At 39.7% G+C, this 20,171-nt stretch overlaps 1 protein-coding gene across 4 annotated transcripts; it reads left to right on the top strand.

The window, feature by feature from the left end:
* The first annotated feature begins 1,521 nt into the window (after positions 1–1,521).
* On the top strand, positions 1,522–18,405 carry sepsecs (Sep (O-phosphoserine) tRNA:Sec (selenocysteine) tRNA synthase). Of its 4 annotated transcripts, none has more exons than XM_031284986.2 (12): positions 1,522–1,542; positions 6,873–6,988; positions 8,532–8,686; positions 9,208–9,326; positions 9,927–10,085; positions 11,479–11,632; positions 11,750–11,852; positions 12,005–12,134; positions 13,322–13,413; positions 15,303–15,396; positions 15,583–15,673; positions 17,657–18,405. In XM_031284986.2, the coding sequence occupies exons 2-12, from the start codon at positions 6,875–6,877 to the stop codon at positions 17,901–17,903; spliced, it is 1,458 nt and encodes a 485-aa protein (XP_031140846.1). In that variant the 5' UTR covers positions 1,522–1,542; positions 6,873–6,874; the 3' UTR covers positions 17,904–18,405. The 4 variants fall into 4 exon arrangements, with proteins under 4 accessions (XP_031140846.1, XP_035849421.1, XP_031140843.1 ...); XM_031284983.2 differs by lacking the exon at positions 1,522–1,542 and adding an exon at positions 5,277–5,438; XM_031284984.2 differs by lacking the exon at positions 1,522–1,542 and adding an exon at positions 5,446–5,555.
* Positions 18,406–20,171: the final 1,766 nt, after the last annotated feature.

Genomic DNA, 20,171 nt, shown 5'->3' with positions numbered 1-20,171 from the left:
GAAACTATATACAGGAACAAAATTGTCATCGGTGATGCCATACAGCTTTATATCTATTACATTTTTAAGTTAGGAAGAAGGTGAGCATCTTTGGAGAGAGAATTACAGTATTTAGATCCTTTACTTTCTGCACATCCTGCATTCAAAATCTTACTTCAGTACAGAAGTATTAGCAGCAAAATGTATTTAAGGTATCATAAGTAAAAGTACACATTCTGCAGAACAATGGCTCCTATGAGTGTTATATGATATATAACATTTTTCAATTGATGATACATTAATGTCTAAGTAGCATTTAGCTGGTCATGGTTAGTTTTAGCTACGTTACAGTACATAGCCTACTAGTTTAATCCAGTAGTTCCCAACCTAGGGGTAAGGCCCCTCCCAAGGGTCACAACCTCATTTCAAAATTGTGGGATGATTAAAGAGGTAGGAAAGGAGAAAACCCCACGTTCTGATACACAAGTTTGTATTCATTTCTTTAATCTTTGTTTCTTTTGTGAATGGAATTTTGTATTGGATAATTGTAACCATTTGAACCTCAAATTTGAATTAGACCATGTGAGAAGTGTATAGGGGAAATGTCTCTTTGGTGGAACATCTAATGACTCATAGACATCTAAGACAATGGGTCACAACTAGACGCTGCTGTTTTGTAAGGGTTCACAAGCCAAAAAGGTTGAGAACCAGGAATGGAGTAAAAAAAAGTCCAATATCTTTTTCTGAAACGTAGTGAAGTAGAGGTATAAAGTAACATGACATGCAAATACTCAAGTACAAGTACAGGGTCACATGTGCTCTTTCTTCTGCCTGGTGATAATGTATAACATCTGTAATTCAGTGTTAATCTTCTGTGAGAGATTCAAGTGTGTAAATGACACATACAGTAAGCTATAAGCAATGAGTGGCACTCACAGCAGCAACATCTACACGCTGTCTGTTTGCATTGAAGAGCTAATGATTAAGGGCCATAAAGAGGTCTCACACAAAATGACGTTTCCTGTCCTGGATAGCCACCACATTCTGGTCTAGACAGCTTTTGAATCATTCTGTGTGATTCATTAATGAACCAGATTCTGCAGTCATGGTTTATTTTGTGTGGGGATCAGCAAGTCAGGTTTCTGGTAAATTGGGAATGGGAATGGGTATGGTACCATTCTGGCTTAATGGAAGTCATAGTCACAGTCAGTGTTTCAGTATTTATGGAAAACAAAAAATACTTTTCATACTTACGAATCAAACAATAGTCCCTTCATTTAAATGGACCACTAGCCATAGGCCAATTGGATTCCTCGTCAGCGCCCAAAACTGTAGGAAGCCACGGCAGAGAGCTGCCCCGCCAACCCCAAACACACCCTACTCTGCGATAGTCATCCACTGAACACTGCCTGTCACAGAAGTGGGCGGCGGACGGCAGACTTATCTCTTCCTCCCTCAGCCTGCTTTCACTCTGCTGCCGGATACCAAGACACATGGATCTGGGACAACGACCGAGAGAGAGAGAGCTGGATATGGGAATTCCTGTTTAACATACCTCAACAGGTAGGGCCTAGGTGTAAGGATGAATGTAATCTATAGAGCAAAGGCATGCGGGAGAGAACAGGCCTACAATTAGTTTATTAACATATTAACATGCACTAAATGTGTTTGTTTTCTCTAGGTATTTTTTTTTTTTTACAATTACACATGTCCGTCCTGTAAAGTGGAGACCATTCCTGCGTTTCTCAGTTCCTTCTCTGCCTAATTGAGGTTTTGGTGACGTTTTATTGCTCGTTCTTTTATCGTTTTGCTAATATGGTGATTGCGGGACCAAACCTAATATCATATATTGAAATATCACAGTGTGTTTTGAAGTCATTCTAAGACGGCATATTTAATTACGCACAAACCTGTTGGATCAACGTGCTTGCTTGGTCGCTTCAGCCACTCCATGTTTTACAAGTCCAACATGTCTTCAGTATAATCAACAATATAATGATTTGTCATCCTAGCTCTCCTGAATGGACTGTTCCATCCAACCTCTAACTAAACATGGGTCCAGGAAGGAAGGCAAGATGTTGGCATAGCTGCTGAGTTGAAAGCCCTGCTATGCCATCACTTTGCCATCTTTCTCTCCCCTTTGCAGCAAAAAACAGGATTGTTTTCAAGTTCTCCATGGATATCACTGCACCTGTTTACACTGAGAAATCCTACAGAAAGGGTATTGTCTTGTGGTCTTGGTTTAATTTTTGCCTAAATTGTGGCCATTTGGAATCCTGTGCATTTATGATGAAAGTGAAAGTGGCTATAGTAGAGATTAGCAATGTTGTGTATAGTTACAAACAATTGTATAACTTTAATGTAATCTGCGTGTGAGGAAAAAAATTGTGTTTTTTTTGTCACTGGGGCTACAAGCTACAATACAGTTAGGCAATCACTACCAAAATTATGTTTAAAAAAAGTAAGCATCCCCAAAAATGCATTGTTTAATCTGCGTGTAAATGTTCCTTTTTTTTTGGTTTTGTCATGTTTTGGCACTAATTTAAGGCATACAATTGTCTGAAGACATTGGTTCTCTGACAAAATAAGGTTAAGTGTACAATTTTTTTTTCCTGATGCAATGCAGAACAGTAAATGTAACGTTAATTTCATATTTTTATTTTTTGCATATGACATGTCGTGATATACAACTATTGTCATTAATAAAGTTTGTATTCATTTCAGCCATAATTTCTCACATATGTTGTTATCAGTATGATGATAAGAAAATAAGGCAAAATGACAATTTAAGAAGGCTGAAGGAAATGTTTTCCTGAAGAATAAGAACATAATACACAACTCAACTAAAAATACTCCAGTAGTCAACCCCCTTATCCAGTGGTGAAAGGGAAAAATGCATTTACTCAGGTACTGTATTCAAGGGCACTTTGAGGTAGGGTACTGTTACTTTATTTGAGTTCTAGTTGATGCAACTTTACTCTCCACTACATGCCAGAATGTACTTTTCACTTAACTGCATATATATTTATTTATTTCACTATTTTTCTTTCATAAAATATATTTTGAGATGTATGGTGCATTTAGGAAGATATGATGCATTGTTACGACTTATATTAATCCACTTTTATGAATAAAGTAGTTGTAACACTCTGGAAGGGGTCACTCTGCATAATGTTCACTTTTACTTTCAATACTTATAAGTACATTTCGGTGATGTACTTTTACGTAAGTTACATTTTGAATGCAGGACTTTTATTGTAACAGTACTTTTGCTGCTACTTTTACTTAAGTAAAAAATGATATACTTCCACCACTACTCTGCACCTTTGCCCTGTAAAGCCACACTATGGAAGTGCATTACTGTTGGGCCCCATACTATCAAGCCTGAATGTAATGTACCCTTGCAACTATTAATGTTGCAAATTATTATAGTATTATTAAAGCGCTGAAATGAAGGTTATGTTTTAGGTGTTTCTGTAGGCTTGGCAATATATTAGTGTGTATAAGTAGCCTACGTGGTAGTGCAATTAAATGCTGTGTTTTTATTAATTCTAACATTAACTCATTACAGTAATACAACATAACTGTTTTTTAAAAAAAAAAAGCTAATTAATGTGTGTACAGTTGTTGTTTTTTCTTTCAGTACCCCTCCAAAATCACACTAGCCTCTTTAAACCATATTTAAATATTTCTGATGTCTGATTTTTTTTTTCAAATGATTAATTTATACATAAAAAAAAGTTAAATTGAGGGTTTATTTATTTGTTGCACCAATATGATAATAATTTACTTAAAAAAATGTAATAATGTTGTTTAGCGAAAAATATAACATTTTTCATAAAACTGTAAAGTGAATGATGAATTATAAACTGATTTGTGACAATGTTTCAGAAATCATGCTGAATAAGGGAACTATTATAACTGAGAAGGGACTATTATAACTCTTGTAGTAATCATTATCTAGTCTTATTTCAAATAAACATCCATGCATCAGTGACTAAAGGCCAGGAGTGGAAAGCTGACTGGGAGAAGGTTAACAAGGAGAGTGAATATCTGAATCAGATTAATGGTAATATGACCATAGAAACGTTTGATAACACGATAAGAATCTGAACATCTGCACTGAGATCCATCCCTCACGAGTAAGGCAAACATAAAGAAGAAGGCAGGACCACCCTTAACACGATAACATTTAAGAAGCTGTGGATACGGCATTTAGATTAGCTATAAATAAATTATCATTTTCAGCATGATACTGTGTGTGTCCTACAAGTTGAGACAGGAGAAATGTTCTACACAGAAAACACCTAGTCAACTATTGGATGAATCTGAAATGATGAAGATAGTCACCCAACCAGAAACGTGCTACAGGCAGAAAGGGGGAAAACAGTTTGGGCTGGACAGAAGATGCAGCAGCAAGACACTTGGGGGTAAATGAAAATTAGTTTTGTCCAACTGTGATATGGCCTATAATCCCTGTGTGGTTACTGCAAACTGGAAATGGAAGAACATCTTTAAAGAGTGGCATCAGCACTGGGGAGGTAAGGGGAAGACATTTGTAAATTCAAAATCAGGGAGAGCCGAACCGACGTTCCCTAAACGTTCTGTGTTAGTTAGACAGTTGAAACACTTTTTAATTAAACGTAATTTACAAAGTGATCGTATCGCACTGAAAGCTAATATTTTGTCACTAGCAACCTACACCTGTCATCTGTCAAATACGGTTGCACAACCAAATATGTGTGCATTTACTTAAAATACATGGAGTTACAGCCTGAAACAGCTGTTTCAATCGTCCCAACATAGACATATGCCATTATAGCCTGTTTTGCTTTCCATGTAAACAAGCATGCAATATGAAAGTCTGGGATTGTGGAGAACACTAAATGGTCTACTGAATAAGCATGTAGTCGAACCTTTAAATAAAAAACACTCATTAATAATAGAAAAAATGTAACCGCTAATGAAGTTTACTTTCGACCATCAAAATTCGTTTATCGCCTGTAACTCCGTGATAAAAGGAAATGACAGGAAGATATTTGGCTGATAGAAGGAGGTTAACATGCTCTATGTTTTGACCGAAGGAAGTCTGTCTGTCATCATTGCACATTCGTCCCGCGTTTCAATCGTCCCGGCTCTCCCTCTAGGTATTGTAAGAAATAGGGGTTTAGAAATAGAAAAGAGGAGGTAATAATGAAAATATCTTTGGTCAGTTTTCTCAAGAGAACAGGACTGATGGGAAACATGTAACAAATATGTACACTGTAGGATTTAAATAACTCCAGAAGATGGCAGTAATGCAACACTAAGGATGCAAGCTGCCGTTAAACCCCAAAGAAGAGGAAGAAGTAGTTGATCCTTCCATGCTTCTTCCTCCTTCGGTCTCTTCTCATGCCTGTTGATAGTCTGGAGGCGGGTTGACGGGTTAAACACGGGTAGTCTCACAGGAAAGCTGTGAGGTAAGAATGTAATAACTGTCCATTTACCAAAGCAGCCCTGTTGAAGCTGTAACGTGACGGTCTTGTTCCTCATGTGAAAACATAGCATAGACGAGCTGCTAGCAGCTTTGCTAAGAGGTAACGTTAAATAACTCGAGAGGTAGCTAAAGTTAACGTTAATAGGTTGTTAAATTATAACCATGCTTAACGTTAACCTTACAGTTAACGGCAACGTAGCACTTTTAACTTATATACGACTTCTGTGGTTCTGAAGGAGTTGTTTAACAGTAACACTGATATTACTAGCTAAGTTTCCTGTTGTGTTTTCTCTCTGTTCTACTGTTAAACATTAGCTACCTAAGGACATGAGGGTAACGTTAGCAGACAGAACCCTATCTTGGTAGGTGAGAGAGAAACAGTGTTAACTTTATAGCTATAATATTAAGAAGTTATGTATCCAGGCTTCGCTGAGTTTGGAAATCTATTTTATAGGTGTCTATGTGTCTTGGCCAATATAGCAGCACCACATAGGACATAAATAAAATATGTAGCCTAACGTTGTGCATAACATTTTCCCACACCACCGCAGCTCTGTTTCAGTAACACGTAATTATTTCCCCAAGATATGGGAAATTAAGACGTGTCTGTTTATTAATAGGCATGGAAGAAATGACAGCAGGTTATTATTGGCCTTTAAAAAAGTTGGAGGACCCAGAAGAGACCAAATAAAAGAATAAATATGAGAAAAAATCTCGTCTAAATCCAAGCTGAAGAGACCAAGTTATCCCCTCTACTATGAGTCAAGCTCCTAGTTCCTACATTTCCCATAATGCAAACAAAATCAGCTTTCTATTATCACTTGTTATCCAAAGCTTGTTAACACAGACTTGTTAACTTGGATGACAAAGGTTCCTCTAGAACCACAGATACATTATTAACTGTTTATTGGCAAAGTAGAACTCCTCATGACCAGTAAATGAAATGGACTGACATTTATCTTTAAAAATCTAGTTCCCCTTTATGAAACATTTAATGAATTTGTCAGTTTGGTCTTTCTGTGACTTTTAAAATCACAATGTGCACAATCTGACTCCTTCCAATCTTGTTCTTTAGGATAGAAAAGTAAAGCCTGATGGATACTGGATCATTTAGTTGGATTACACCAATATCAAAACTGATATTTAGGAGTTTGAAAAAAAATCTGATAATATATTGGCTAGTATAAATTCTTTCTTGAAACACCTTACCTTTTGGCTAATATGATATATCTAAACTCTGGCTATACTGAAGAGACACAGATATTGAATATGATTTGTTATAATTGTTTTATTGTAGCCTGATTTTATACAGTTACTGAAAAATGAAGTACAATTCATTATTTTTGTTTGAAATATTCCCATACTTGCCTGAGAATTGTCAGCTAATGTTGTTAACATGAAGCTGTTTGTTTCACAGAGATGAACAGTGAAAACTTCAGCCTGAGTGAGAAGATAGTGTCAACCTCTTACATTCGACAGGGGAGGGAGGCACGTCGTAGCCATGAGCAGCTCATCAGACACTTACTGGAGCAGGTAAAGTGTACAGCTGTTGTACAGCAGCAGCTGTTTACTTAAGGTCACTGCATATTAGAGCACGACGATAAAGGATTTTTAAGGCCGATATCGATACAAATATTTGGTGATTTAAAAATCCGATATATCGGCCGATACATATTTAAAAAAAAAAAAAATAAATCCAGAAACGTCAGTGTTTTCCGCAGAAAATTTGTTAGTTAAGGTGGTAGGGTTGGCATCTGACCGTGGGGGGGGGGGGGGTTACTACACACTACACTAATACACAAAGTATTACATTTCAATAATAATTTATAATTAATAAATAACCAGCTTTTCAAAAATGTGCAATTTTAAGCTCATTAAACTATTAAAAAAAAAAAGTGCTATAACAGTTTTACTTGCATGGCTCCCATTATCCTCCATGACACGCTCTCTTCCACTTCGCCTAACAACACTTCTCCAAAACAAACAGCTCTGTGATAATAATAATATAATATATAATAAATAATAATAAGTAATTTCACTGTGTGTAACTACGCTAACTAACCGTGTGTTGTGAACCGCGTGTAGTGATTAAAAAAAAACAGACAACAGCTGTGTCTCAAAGACCGGGCAACAGCCGGGACGTTGACAATCCACGCGAGAGGTGATGGATATTTCCAGTCACTTGGTCATGTATTCACTTCGTTGAAACAAGAGAAGAAAGCCTCACTGATGTGAAGAACAGGACAGAGAAACATATATAAATGCTCTCTGCCTGCCATATGCCAACGCTCCGGTAAGTCCATCACCCCGTCTCTGCCTGGGCATGCCCCAGCTGCCCGCACATTTGTTGACAAACTCTGACGCGCACGCGACGGTGAAATGGCGATTTATCCCTTTAAATGTGAATAAACGACAGTTACACTCACCCGCAGCAAATGCTCTTTCCATTGTGATTGGTGGTATCTTCACAACTTGCCGTTACCTTGTTTTCCTGTGACTGTGTTGATGCGACTTGTACATTACAGCCACTCAAACAGGACAGAGTAACACGGCGGATATTTAAAAAAAATTTTGAAGACTTAATTAAGGCGGGCCGCCTTAACTGGAAAGTGCTGCGGGAAACACTGAACGTGTAACAAAACATAAACAGATTTCCCTAACATTAGTTACTTATGAGTCCTCACTAAAATAATACGATAATGCAGTTTAAAAATAAACTTTTTTGTTTTATTGTCACAACAGAACAGAGGAACATCAAAATATATTAAAGTTCTGATAAATAAAATGTATAAAAATACAAACTTAAGATATGAAACTTAAAGGGTTAAACACAAGTGTTGCCAACAGGGACGTTGTAGAGCCCTCTGGTGGACAAACTATGCAACGCCAACACTCATAACATGGTTGAAGGGTGTTTCGTCCGTTTTGATTTAATTTTTTAAATATTCATTTATCGGCCATTATAAGTGCCGATACCGATAGTTTGGAAAATGCCTAATATCGGCCGATAATATCGGCCGGCCGATATATCGGTCTATTGCAGATTCATCCACTTTTCATGTTGTGTAAGCTGCAGGGTAAGTGTCCCGAGGAAGGATGGAGTGAGAGCACCATAGAGCTCTTCCTGAATGAGCTGGCTGTGATGGACAGCAATAACTTCCTCGGCAACTGTGGTGTAGGAGAGAGAGAAGGCCGGGTGGCATCCAGCCTTGTGGCAAGACGACATTACAGGTTCAAGTTTGACATGGATGTTATGTGATGATAGCATGTTGGTGTTGTTAAAAGTTGTTAAAAACATGAATGTATCACCAGTGCCCTATGACTGCACTGGTGAAGCTGTCCTGTCTGTGTCTGTCTTTGTCTTATCTTTGTATTTTGTCATTATCATGAGAGTTGTGATATGAAATGATATTGTGTATGTTTTTAGTTTCTTTATTATAATTTCCAATTCAGTATAGTTTACCGTGTATTGTAATGTGCTCATTAATTATTGCGTTGCCCCATTATAAAGCGTTGCCCCATTATAAAGAGAGTTGTAAGGACCTCAGAATGAGGATCCTAAATAAACAAACACAAGTCAAAATTGCCAATACCGATGGGCTCCACTCACTCAACATATTACTAAAGTATATTCAGAAGTTGGAGTCATACAAATCTTCACTAGTGACCAGTGAAATACTTGATTTTGATGCTCCCATGTTTAGGAAATTGTTTAACAGTTCCTGTGGTGACATTCAGCTGTTTTTATGTAGGTTGATCCATGGCATAGGTCGCTCAGGTGACATCGCTGCTATTCAGCCCAAAGCTGCAGGATCCAGTCTGCTTAACAAGCTGACCAATTCAGTTGTGTTGGACATCCTAAAACTCTCAGGTGTGTATATAATAATCATTCAAACTCAGGGGCATTATATATTTTGCAAGATCATTCAATATTTTGCTTGAAGTTGGTAAAATGACATGCTTTGTTGACTAAAATCTTAAGCGGTCAGCAAATAAGTATTGGACTTCCATAAAGTTGGGGGACTCACAAAAGATGGGGGGAAAAAAGGAATTGTCAAAATTGATGCAGCAAAGATATCCTGACTTTTAGTTGCTGGTAAGGGGGAGGCTCCAAAAAATGCAGGATCCTACATTTCCCAAAATTCAACTCAACAACATCTTTAATTACACCCTTCTAAAAGCCCACTTCTTTCCAACCCCACACCTCCGGTTTGTAATGTAGGTTAAGGTTGAAGTCTTAAATCCAGCTGTTGTAACTGATGACATCATCAGGGTTATTTATTCAAACTTTGGAAAGCTCCTCCAGAGCCACAGAAGACAGATGTTTTCACAGGCTGAGTATTAGTCCTGGTGAGAAGTAAACTGACCTTTATGTGTAAAATCAGTGGAGTGCCTCTTTTAATTCAGGTTTTTACTTGAAAGTGTTAAATGGAAAAAAATATAAGCATGCTTTGTTACTTCTGGATAACAGGTGTCCGGAGTGTGGCAAGCTGCTTTGTAGTTCCCATGGCAACAGGAATGAGCTTGACGCTGTGCTTCCTGACCCTTCGTCATCGAAGACCCAAGGCTCGCTACATCATTTGGCCTCGCATCGACCAGAAGTCCTGTTTTAAAGCCATGATCACAGCAGGTGCCCTCTCACCCTAACATTCTGCTCACAGACTACATTGGTGGCAGCAAATGGCAATTTTTTTTTGCGGGGAGGTGGAATATTTCTGAACTAGTGCCATGTAAAGTGTCTCTGTTGAATTACTAATTACTAGTACAAAGCCCGTTGAAAATGGGTCTGTTTGGAACGGGCGATTGCTTGGCCTGTGGTATTGCTGCTTGTAGAATTCTTCCAAACCAAATTGTACCCCAAAATTACTTACAGAAGGACCCCAAACCACTTACTCCACTGTAGCCTATAGCCTACTACTGACTTACATTGTAGGCAACGTTGTTGCAGACATTGTAGGCCTACCTACTACTGTGTTTACCTGACAGAGAACATTGCAGATTCAGAATGTAATCACAAAATATCACAATGAAAATGTGGAGTAATCAGACATTAGCGTCATGAACTCATGGCAGTGCGCAACCCACCTGGCCCGTTAGGAGAGCTAATCAGAGAGAGAGAGAGAGAGAGAGATCACAGCAATTTAATAGATATAAATGCAGGAATAGAGTCAAAGGCTGTAACACCCCCCGTTGTTGTAAAGCGTTCTCAGTGTTTCCCACACATAAACTACTGTGTGGCCGCACTATCAACACCGGCCGCCGCACATTGCGTTTCGTTATTAATACTTTTTTTTTTTAAACGCTATTTAAAACACGTTCAGCTGCATTTCCTTTCCCTGCTCTCCTCCGTCTCTCTGTCACTTGTGTGTCTCGCTCACATACATACACACACACACACACACACACACACACACAGCTCCTCCCACCGTGCGGTGTTTGGTGTTTTTAGCCCTCAACGTCGCCTTCCAGGCAGCGCGGCAATGGTTATGTTTAGGGTCAAGGTGAGGGTTAGCTGCCTGGAAGGCGACGTTGGAGGCTTAAAATACCATCGAGCCCACCATGCATACAGCGTCTGTCTCCATAAAGGAGAGAAGACAGCTGGCGAAATTCACAAGTTCAAGGTTGGTATCTATCTCGTGAACACCTTTACACAATCACACATTCACAATCACCGACCCGACTCTTATATATATCCTATTACCAACGATATCTTTTGCATTTCTAATCCAAACAACATCAACCTTGGCACTGCACTTACTTGTGCCCGTTGCAGGACACCTGCCAAGTTTGAAATCCATCGGACTAACGGTTCAAGAGATATGCGCATATCACACACACAGACAGACAGACATACAGACGTTCCTGCAATTTATAGATAGATGCGATGACAGACGAAATATGTGCACTTTCTTTTGGCATTTTCACCCCTATGCTAGTTAGATGGGGGCTTCATCCTCATAGAAAAACAAACAATCAGACCTGAGGGCTTCTGCTGTCTCTTGCTCATATCTGACTTTTATCAGGCTTTGAGCCAGTGGTGGTGGAGAATGTTCTGGAGGGCGATGAGTTGCGGACAGACTTGGAAGCGGTGGAGCGCAAGATCGAGGAGCTTGGAGCTGAGAACATTCTGTGTGTTCATTCAACAACGTCCTGCTTTGCCCCACGGGTCCCTGACCGGTAATATTCAGTTTATCCCGTTAGGCTTTTCTAGATGTCGCTGTAGTTGATTTATAAATACCTGTAAAGATAACATGAATTTAATGATTAATTTGTATTCATTATCTTCTCTTGTAGGCTTGAGGAGCTGGCTGCTGTGTGTGCCAAACATAACATTCCCCACATAGTGAACAATGCATACGGAGTACAGTCGTCCAAATGCATGCACCTTATACAACAGGTAGGATCCCCAATCCATCTATCATCTGGATTTTTGAAGAAGTAGAATACAAATGTATGATTTGTTAGCATCTTCCCTGTCATCATATGAACTTTACTCATTAGTGACCGATATGGTGGTTGCTTAATTTTTTCTTGGCTTTCTTTCATCAGGGAGCTCGTGTTGGAAGAATCGATGCCTTTGTGCAGAGCTTGGACAAGAACTTTATGGTTCCAGTAGGTGGCGCCATTATCGCAGGTTTTGATGAGTCCTTCATACAGGAGATTAGCAAGATGTACCCTGGTGAGTATTAACAATACTATGGCTGAGCTACATAAAGTGACATTATGGAGGTAATTGATAAAATAGTGGATAAGTGGATGTGTATTTAGTTTAGTTTTATTTATTTTTTTAACATTTCGTTGTTGTTTTAATTTTTTGGATTTATTTTCTCTACATGACAACTGTTAAATCATGATGAATTTAGGCATATGAACCCAGTAATGACATAATAATTAAGTAAATTCATGACAAAGTATTAATGAAACTGCCATGGTCTTTTCTACTATTTGATCTTGTTTTTCTTTTTGAATGATATGTTCATTGCTTGTGTATTTTTAATAAAACACAGCTGATTTGTTTTCAGTGCCTCGTAGTACAAAAACTGTTTTCCGACAATATTGAGTGTGAGTAGGCCATGATTATTGCTTGGAATTTACCAGCACCAATATGATACATGATATGATAAATCATCAATTTTACTTTACTTTGAGGAATATTGCTTTTTTTTTTCGTTTAAAAAAACTCAACCAACTCAATTAGTGTTTTATGTTGTCTTAGCACAAAGCAGCTGTATAAGAACTCTGCTTGTTTAGAAATTTTGTAAAATGTATGTAAAATTATGATTTAAAGCATGAGGCTGTCAATTTTTTTTTAAATCAGTCAGCAAATTCAATGGAAAGACCAAAACCAACGTGTTAGTCCATCTCTCAATAAAAATTAATAAAAAAGGCTCAATAATTTCCAAAAGAGGTACTTATCACACAGGTGCAAAGAGTGTATTTCGTTGGGACCTTTTTTATGTGGCCGATTTGGGTGCGCTTGTGAGTATTAGGACGGCGTGTGGGGGATTGACTCAAAATAGTGTTCATCCCCTAGAAAATGTCACACAGTGCAACAGTGTGACTTGATGATGTTATTCTAAATGTTTCTGAACAACAATGGAGCTCAATGGCACAAAGGAATAAGCTATAAGAAAATTACGGAATATCGTCAGTCTTTCCCTTTTGAAACAAGAACTATCGGATCAAAGAACAAGTAAACTAAACAAAGAATCATCAAGAATTTACAGCCACTGATGGTTCTGTTATTGTTGTTAAAAGGTTAATGTGAGGAGTGGATATTTCTACCTATAATTTGGTTTGCGCACAGCCGACTGTCTAGTTTCTATTGCTGCTTAACAAAGTCACTTGTTGGCCTTCTTTCTCCAGGTCGAGCGTCGGCCTCACCTTCCCTTGACGTCCTCATTACCCTTCTCGCTCTGGGAGCCAGCGGCTACAAGAAGCTCCTGTCAGAAAGGAAGGTGAGAACATGCACACATCACCTGATAATGCTAGAAATAGCTTGTCATGTTCTTCAGGTAGGGTGTGATATCTGCAGGATGCTTCCAGAAGGTATGATAAGAACAATGAGGACTGGTATAGAAACACTGCGGCAATGTTCTGTGTGTGCTGTGTCAACATCTTTCTCCTGAAGACTAAAAGAAAAAAAGCTTATATAAGTTGTATTGAATTGCAGTGGATCACATGCTATGACTGTGTGTGTGTGTGTGTGTGTGTGTGTGTGTGTGTGTGTGTGTGTGTGTGTGTGTGTGTGTGTGTGTGTGGCTCTTTACCTGGGTTCTGACTAAGAAATGAGACTTGTAGAGGGATGAGTATGCTATAGGAAGATACAAGTTTCAGAAAACATCCTCTGGTGGTTCCCTGGTTTAAAGCAGACTTGCTCACAATGCAGCATATCCCTATTCAAATGGTAGGCACTGCAGCATTCTCACAACTCTGAACTGCTCTAACATAAATATACTGTAAATGTACCCGACCATATCTGTTTCTGTTGATGCTCAGACCTCGGGAAGACATAGAAATAAACAACTTCTTTAATCTTTAAAAGCAGGAGCAGGACATTTGTCTGGAAGAATCTCTGATGGATCTAGTTGTCTGACATGCTCTTGATCTAAAATCCTTAAAGAATACATTGCATAATAACAAACTGGACCTAAAAATGACACTCTTATTGGATGGCATACAATACCCAAATATGCGTAAAATCGACTCCGTAGGAGAAATATACATCTAGGAAATGCCTCTGGCCTCTCGCATGACCCGACGCCATCAAGGCTTATTGATTTCTCTTAGTCCACATTGTGCATAATTAATGTACAGGGCCAGTTTTCCATAGTGTCTGCAGAACTAAGTGATTTCCTGACACCCCCCCACAGGGTCAAAAGCTTTAAATAATTCAGACATTTCATCTGTTAAGATTCATTTACAGCCTCCTTTATAAAAATGTCTAGATATTGCAAAGAACCGGCAGATTATCTGTTTTTTTTGGTTAGGATGGGGTTTAGTCATTACACACACCCACGTATTGTCTGCAGAGACGTAGCCGTGCACTCTCTCCACCACTTGCACCCCTCCTCTCCTGGGATAATAAAGTCTTCCATTGTCTTTAGAGAACAAGGAACACTTGGAGACACTTGACATCATTGCAAGGCTGTTTGTGTTTGACTCATGACAGAGAAAATATTTTCCATCTTGATGCTTTCAAATCAGGAAAGTATGAGTCAGCAGAGTACGCAGTAGACACACACACACGCACACTGTTGCAGAGAGCAGATCCTTTAATGTGCGACCGCTTTAGTGGGGAATCTGGCGCTGGTAGCCAGCAACTAAAACACTGTGATTTGTTGTTGTGCAGCTTCCCCACCTGGTCTGGGCTCATAACATCTGTGTACATTGCCCTTATTCAGTGTTTCACACGCTGCGATGAGACTCTGAACCACACACACTTTGTCAGGATATTTTAAACATGTTGACGGTAAAATCTCAGGATAAAAGCATGTGTTCCTCTTCTTCTGCCTCTCTAATTGATCCCAGAGGTGGATGTGTGATGTGAGTGAAGATCAGCACCGGAGAGGAAGTGGACACGTTGCTTGTGCTGAAGCCTGGAGGGAAACACACACAGGCAGGCAGGCAGGGGGATGAGTAAAGGGGGAAGGGAAGGCTTTGGACTTGCCTGCTTGTGGGTAGATTTGCTTGATTAGCAATAAAACCAAGGCTGCTGCTGCTAAAATAAGACTGTGGCAGAGTTTGAAAAGAGCATTGCGCTACTATTTATAGTTCTTTTGTATGGCCCCTGCTCCCTCTCTAGTTCTGTCTCTCCATGTCTCTTCTGTGTCTGCATGTCCTACAGGAAATATATTTGTTCCTGGCTCAGGAGCTGAAGAGTCTAGCCTCTTCACACAGGGAGAGATTGCTTCACACCCCACATAACCCCATTTCACTGGGTAAGCGCAATGTACCGGCAACAGACCAGCAGCTCTACAGACTGCATATTTTGTGCATGTATTTTGCTTTTTTGGGGAGTTTAAAAGCTACATTTCTGAGCCTATACTGGTATATTTCTTTAATCCTAGATATTTCATGTAATAATTGTGTGTATGTGTTTTGGGTGTGGCACCTCTCTCCTCCAGCCATGTCTCTGGATGGTCTCCAGGCCGACAGCGACAAGGCTGTGACTCAGCTGGGCTCCATGTTGTTCACCCGGCAAGTGTCAGGAGCCAGGTATGAAAACTTTACAAGGGCTTGGCCACAATCTGGCCCTGGAAATGGAAACATTGGGAGGGAACAGAAAAAGTGTGTATGTGTTCAAAAAAAGGTCTGTCTGTGTTGTCAAAAATGGGATGAGCTGTGCGTTGTTAAACAAAATGGCCAGTGAAAGTCAGCAATCAGCCAGATGGATCTGCTGAATCTGGTGTGGCGGAAACTACTTAAGATGATTAGACTGCCCATCCCATCAGCCACCTCCTAATTTAACGGGATGTTTTGATTACGATTCACAGAGCCCTGTTGTCTCCAGTGGGACAGCAGGCACAAACAGTCCCATGTTCTCGCTCCCACTCCTAGTGTTTTTTTCTTAGCAGTAGGGAGGAGGATTTGTCAATCCTTCATTGTTGCCTTCTGCCTCATGGCTGCAAAATACCGAAATGCTTTTTGTTATTTGTTTTTCCTTTTTTTTCCTTCAATGGTTTTTGATCAAGCATGGCAGCCTATCTAAATATTTTAAATATCCCGAATGAATGATTTATTTGGGTCATTATGTCATCCTTGTTTTGTGTTGTTCAGATTTTAATGCACTTATGGTTCAGTTGCATTAGAAAAGCCTCAAAGAAATAGCCTCCACACTTCTTTCCTTCCTTCCTCTTTTGATTTCTTTCAAGTGAGCATTTTTTCCCATAGTCAAGAATGCAGAGCATTTTCAAATCTTTTGTCGTTATTCATAAAATGAAGTTTTTCCAGTGCTAAGCATGAATACAGTTTGTGGGAGCTGGCTTTTTTTTTTACATCAACAATGAGCTATTCAACATATAAACAGAGATCTTCATCTTATTACAATGCGTTTCTCTGCCATAATGGGCTCTCTCATATCCGTATTCCTAATAGCTAGCTAGTTATTGTTTTCAATATTAAAGTGAGTCCTGAACTATGAAGCTTAAAACACATTTTTATATCATAACTTAAATGAATACATCTGACAAACTTTTCACAGACCCACTGGACCCCACTTTGAGAATCACTGGTTAACAGTATTGCAGAGTTTGACCATTTGAAACAAATACAGTTCAACAGTTTAACAGTTTCTTACTTTGAATAGCCACCTTAGAAACACTTTAAAGTTGCAGTACGTTGGGGTGGCCTCTAGCTCACCCAGTAAGAGAGTGCGCCCCATGTTGGCTGAGTCTTGCAGCGGCCCGGGTTTGAATCCGACCTGCGGCCCTTTGCTGCGTGTCATCCCCTCTTTCTCTCCCCCTTTCATGTCTATCCACTGTCACTATAATAAAGGGAAAAGCCTCCAAAAAATAATCTTAAAAAAAAAAAAAAAAAGTTGCAGTACGTTGAAAATACAGCTCATTGTTTTGGTTGTCCGATTTACTCATAGTGTCCCAGCAGCCGCATCAGGCAGCTGGTTTTAGCAAAACAGCTCTAAAAACCCACTGTACACTACCTTCCCAGCACAAAATAGCAGACAAAGTTAGCAAGTAGCTGATGAACATAGTAGAGCATTTATCAGCTAAAGAGCCAGATATTTTCCTAAGGAGTTGGTGGAGACAAAAACAGAGCTAAAAGGACAGTAATCTCGCTTTGCCAGACCCTCCTCCAAAGCGCGCTGAAGGAGGGTCTGGCTACTCCACATAGCATTCGGGGATGGGAGGAAAATGTGCTCGGGTTTAGTGGCATTTCTTTAAATCAATCAGAATAATCGTCATGGGCGGTGCTAAGGATATAGACTAAAAGGACAGTGACCATTGGACTTAACATTTGTCATGTGGCCAGAAACACAACTCCAAATGAAGGCTAATGTAGCTCCCTGTCTGCTTGATGTGTAAAGAATTGTTTGTTTAAATAATAATAGTTGTCTGTCAAGTATATAGCTTAAGCTTTAGCCTGGTCATAGTTTTAAAGAAATAAGAAATTCTTGTTGTTTCCCGGCATGCTAAATAATCGTTATTGTACCACATCATCCTTGTTTTTCACCCGTGTTTCTAGGGTAATACCGCTGGGCAAGGAGCAGACCATAAGCGGACACACGTTCCGTGGCTTTATGTCGCACTCTGAGGCATACCCCTGTCCTTACCTTAATGCCGCCTCAGCTGTGGGTATCACAAGGGAAGATGTGACATTGTGCATCAAAAGGCTTGACAAATGCCTGAAGACCCTTAAGAAGGAGGGAAATGCAGCGAAAAATAGTTCCGCAGTACTTCCATTGTGCCAGGAGGAAACTACTGAAGAATGACTGCCTGAGCTGAAATAAGAAAACTTTGACAAGCAAAGGAGACAAAGTGATCTCTACTTAGTTTGAGCTCTAGGCTCTGCTGCTGCGTGCATGTCCTGATTTGAACCGTGTGTGTGTGTGTGTGTGTGTGTGTGTGTTAAAACTGCATGCAGATGCTCATTACAAACACAACTGACACAAGCTATGTCACTGGTTAATTCCCTCCTCTGTGAATGTGTGCTAATTAGTAGATATTGTAAGGACACAAGCTAAATACAAATGCTTACATACAAATGCTTCTCGGGAGCATGTGGTTGTTCACCACTGATCGGAAGTTAGACCAAAGCGTCTGCAAAGATTTACATTGTTTTCTGTACATTGATTGTTGAAAATGCTTGCCTTTATTATCAATTTTGGATTCAAAATAGATTATGGATCAACCATTTACAATGGCCTGTACTTCCTGTGTGTCATTTCTCTTAATTAAACTCTTATCTGAAGCTGCCACAGTGCAGTTGTGGGATGACGTATTCTATAAAGTAGCCAGTATGTTGTGCCATCTTCAGCAGTGTGTTGAAATATGATACAAAAGCCACTGAGCGATTATCTCCATTTGAAGCCAGTGTATTGGGTTAGATCATTTACTTTCAGGCTGTGGAAGCGATCGCAAGGAGCTCAACGATCAATGGAGTACACCAAACATAGATTACTCCTGTGTTTAGTATAGGAAATGTTGACTGAACCTGTACTGTATATAGCATTAACAATTTAGGAGATGGGTAGTTTAACTGTTCTGCTGTATTTTACTATTGCACAGCATAGGATGAATTGAGATTTCCCTCAGAACTTCACCAGAGGTTTTTGTAAGACTTTCGTCTTTTTCCCTCTGCCCTCCAGTCTGAGTCATTAGGAAGCAGAGCATGTAGTGCCCTGAGGCACAAAAATAGACTCCTACTGAAGCCTCACTGACTGGTAACTAATGTATATTTTGATACTGCACTGTCCAAATTCTTCCTGTGCCCTCACCTTTGTCTGCTGCAGATTATCCAGCTTGATTGCTGTTTTAAAGTTTGGGGCATGTGAAGTAGATGTTGCTGCATGTTCTGTTCATTCAAATGCTCATGTATGGATCAGAACTGGAGGTACCAACCAGCTCCATAGTTGCTGCGTGTTTGATGGGCCCAGGTGTGCTTGGGTATAGCAAAGTCAGCACATGTTGGTTTTTCAACTGCAATTGGTAATGCAATAGCAACACCAGAACCAATCCATCCAGGAGCCTTTGAAAGTGGACTGGAGGCAGATAGATAATGGTGCTGTATCAGCACATTTTTACTGTTCCTGGGCTGTACTCAGCCCTTAACAAAACAGAGTGGAAAAACACAGTGACAGCTCTGGTATAGTGCAGCACTCTGAAAAGAAGAAGGGGCTTTCACAAAATGGCTTATTTTGCAGTGGCAAATCAGCTTCAGTCAGACATGACATATGATCAACTTGAATTGATTCTGAATGTGGAATGGTACAGTTGGTTTCCATGAATGAAGCTGGCTGCCTCCGTCAAAACATTTGTTGTCTTTCTCTTCTCTCTCCGTTCCCTGTCTGCTCTGTGTCCCCATCTTTTGCTGAGGTTGCCGTGATGCTGTGGGGATTGAGAGAGTCAGACCCACTTTTTTGTGCTGGCCAGTTTTAAAGGAACCCCCCTCTATTGATCAAGTCTGCTGCAGTGTGTAAATCAGAAAAGAGCTGTCACTGAGAAACCTGCACACGGCATCACTCTTTTTATGCAATCCAGTTATCAGTGTGGTCAGTGTATCAGTACCAAGCATTGCATTAAGAGAACAGATCAGGTAAACTGTAAAGATTATGGGGGAAACAGGGCACATTATGACCTAAGTAAGTTAGTTTACCATCAGTATTTAAGTGTTTTCTTAATCTTAAAATGGCAAAATTGCAGCCTCATGTTTCACTTAAACCCTAATGAATGTTTACCTTCATCCCTTCACACTAAAACAGACTGCCTTTAAAGAATATTCCTCCTAAATCTGCTCTCCACACACTCAATCATAAGTCTAAGTACCCAAGGGATGCTGCTGGATGACAAATAAGCCTTTGCTCCTGGCTCTCAGCAGCTTCCAGGTAGAGTTCAGCGATGATGGAGTGCTAGAGTGTCATAAACAGGGCCACAGATTAACAGAATTGTTACCAAAGGGACCACAGTTTACCAAACTACCAACAGGGTAATTGATTACCAGACTGGTACCAGTCGGGACATTGCACCTGCTATATAGGACG

The sequence above is a fragment of the Sander lucioperca genome, chromosome 17, assembly GCF_008315115.2.
Source record: "Sander lucioperca isolate FBNREF2018 chromosome 17, SLUC_FBN_1.2, whole genome shotgun sequence".
Taxonomy (NCBI): domain Eukaryota; kingdom Metazoa; phylum Chordata; class Actinopteri; order Perciformes; family Percidae; genus Sander; species Sander lucioperca.
The sequence above is the reverse complement of the archived record's forward strand: the minus strand, read 5'-3'. Positions and strand labels throughout refer to the sequence as shown.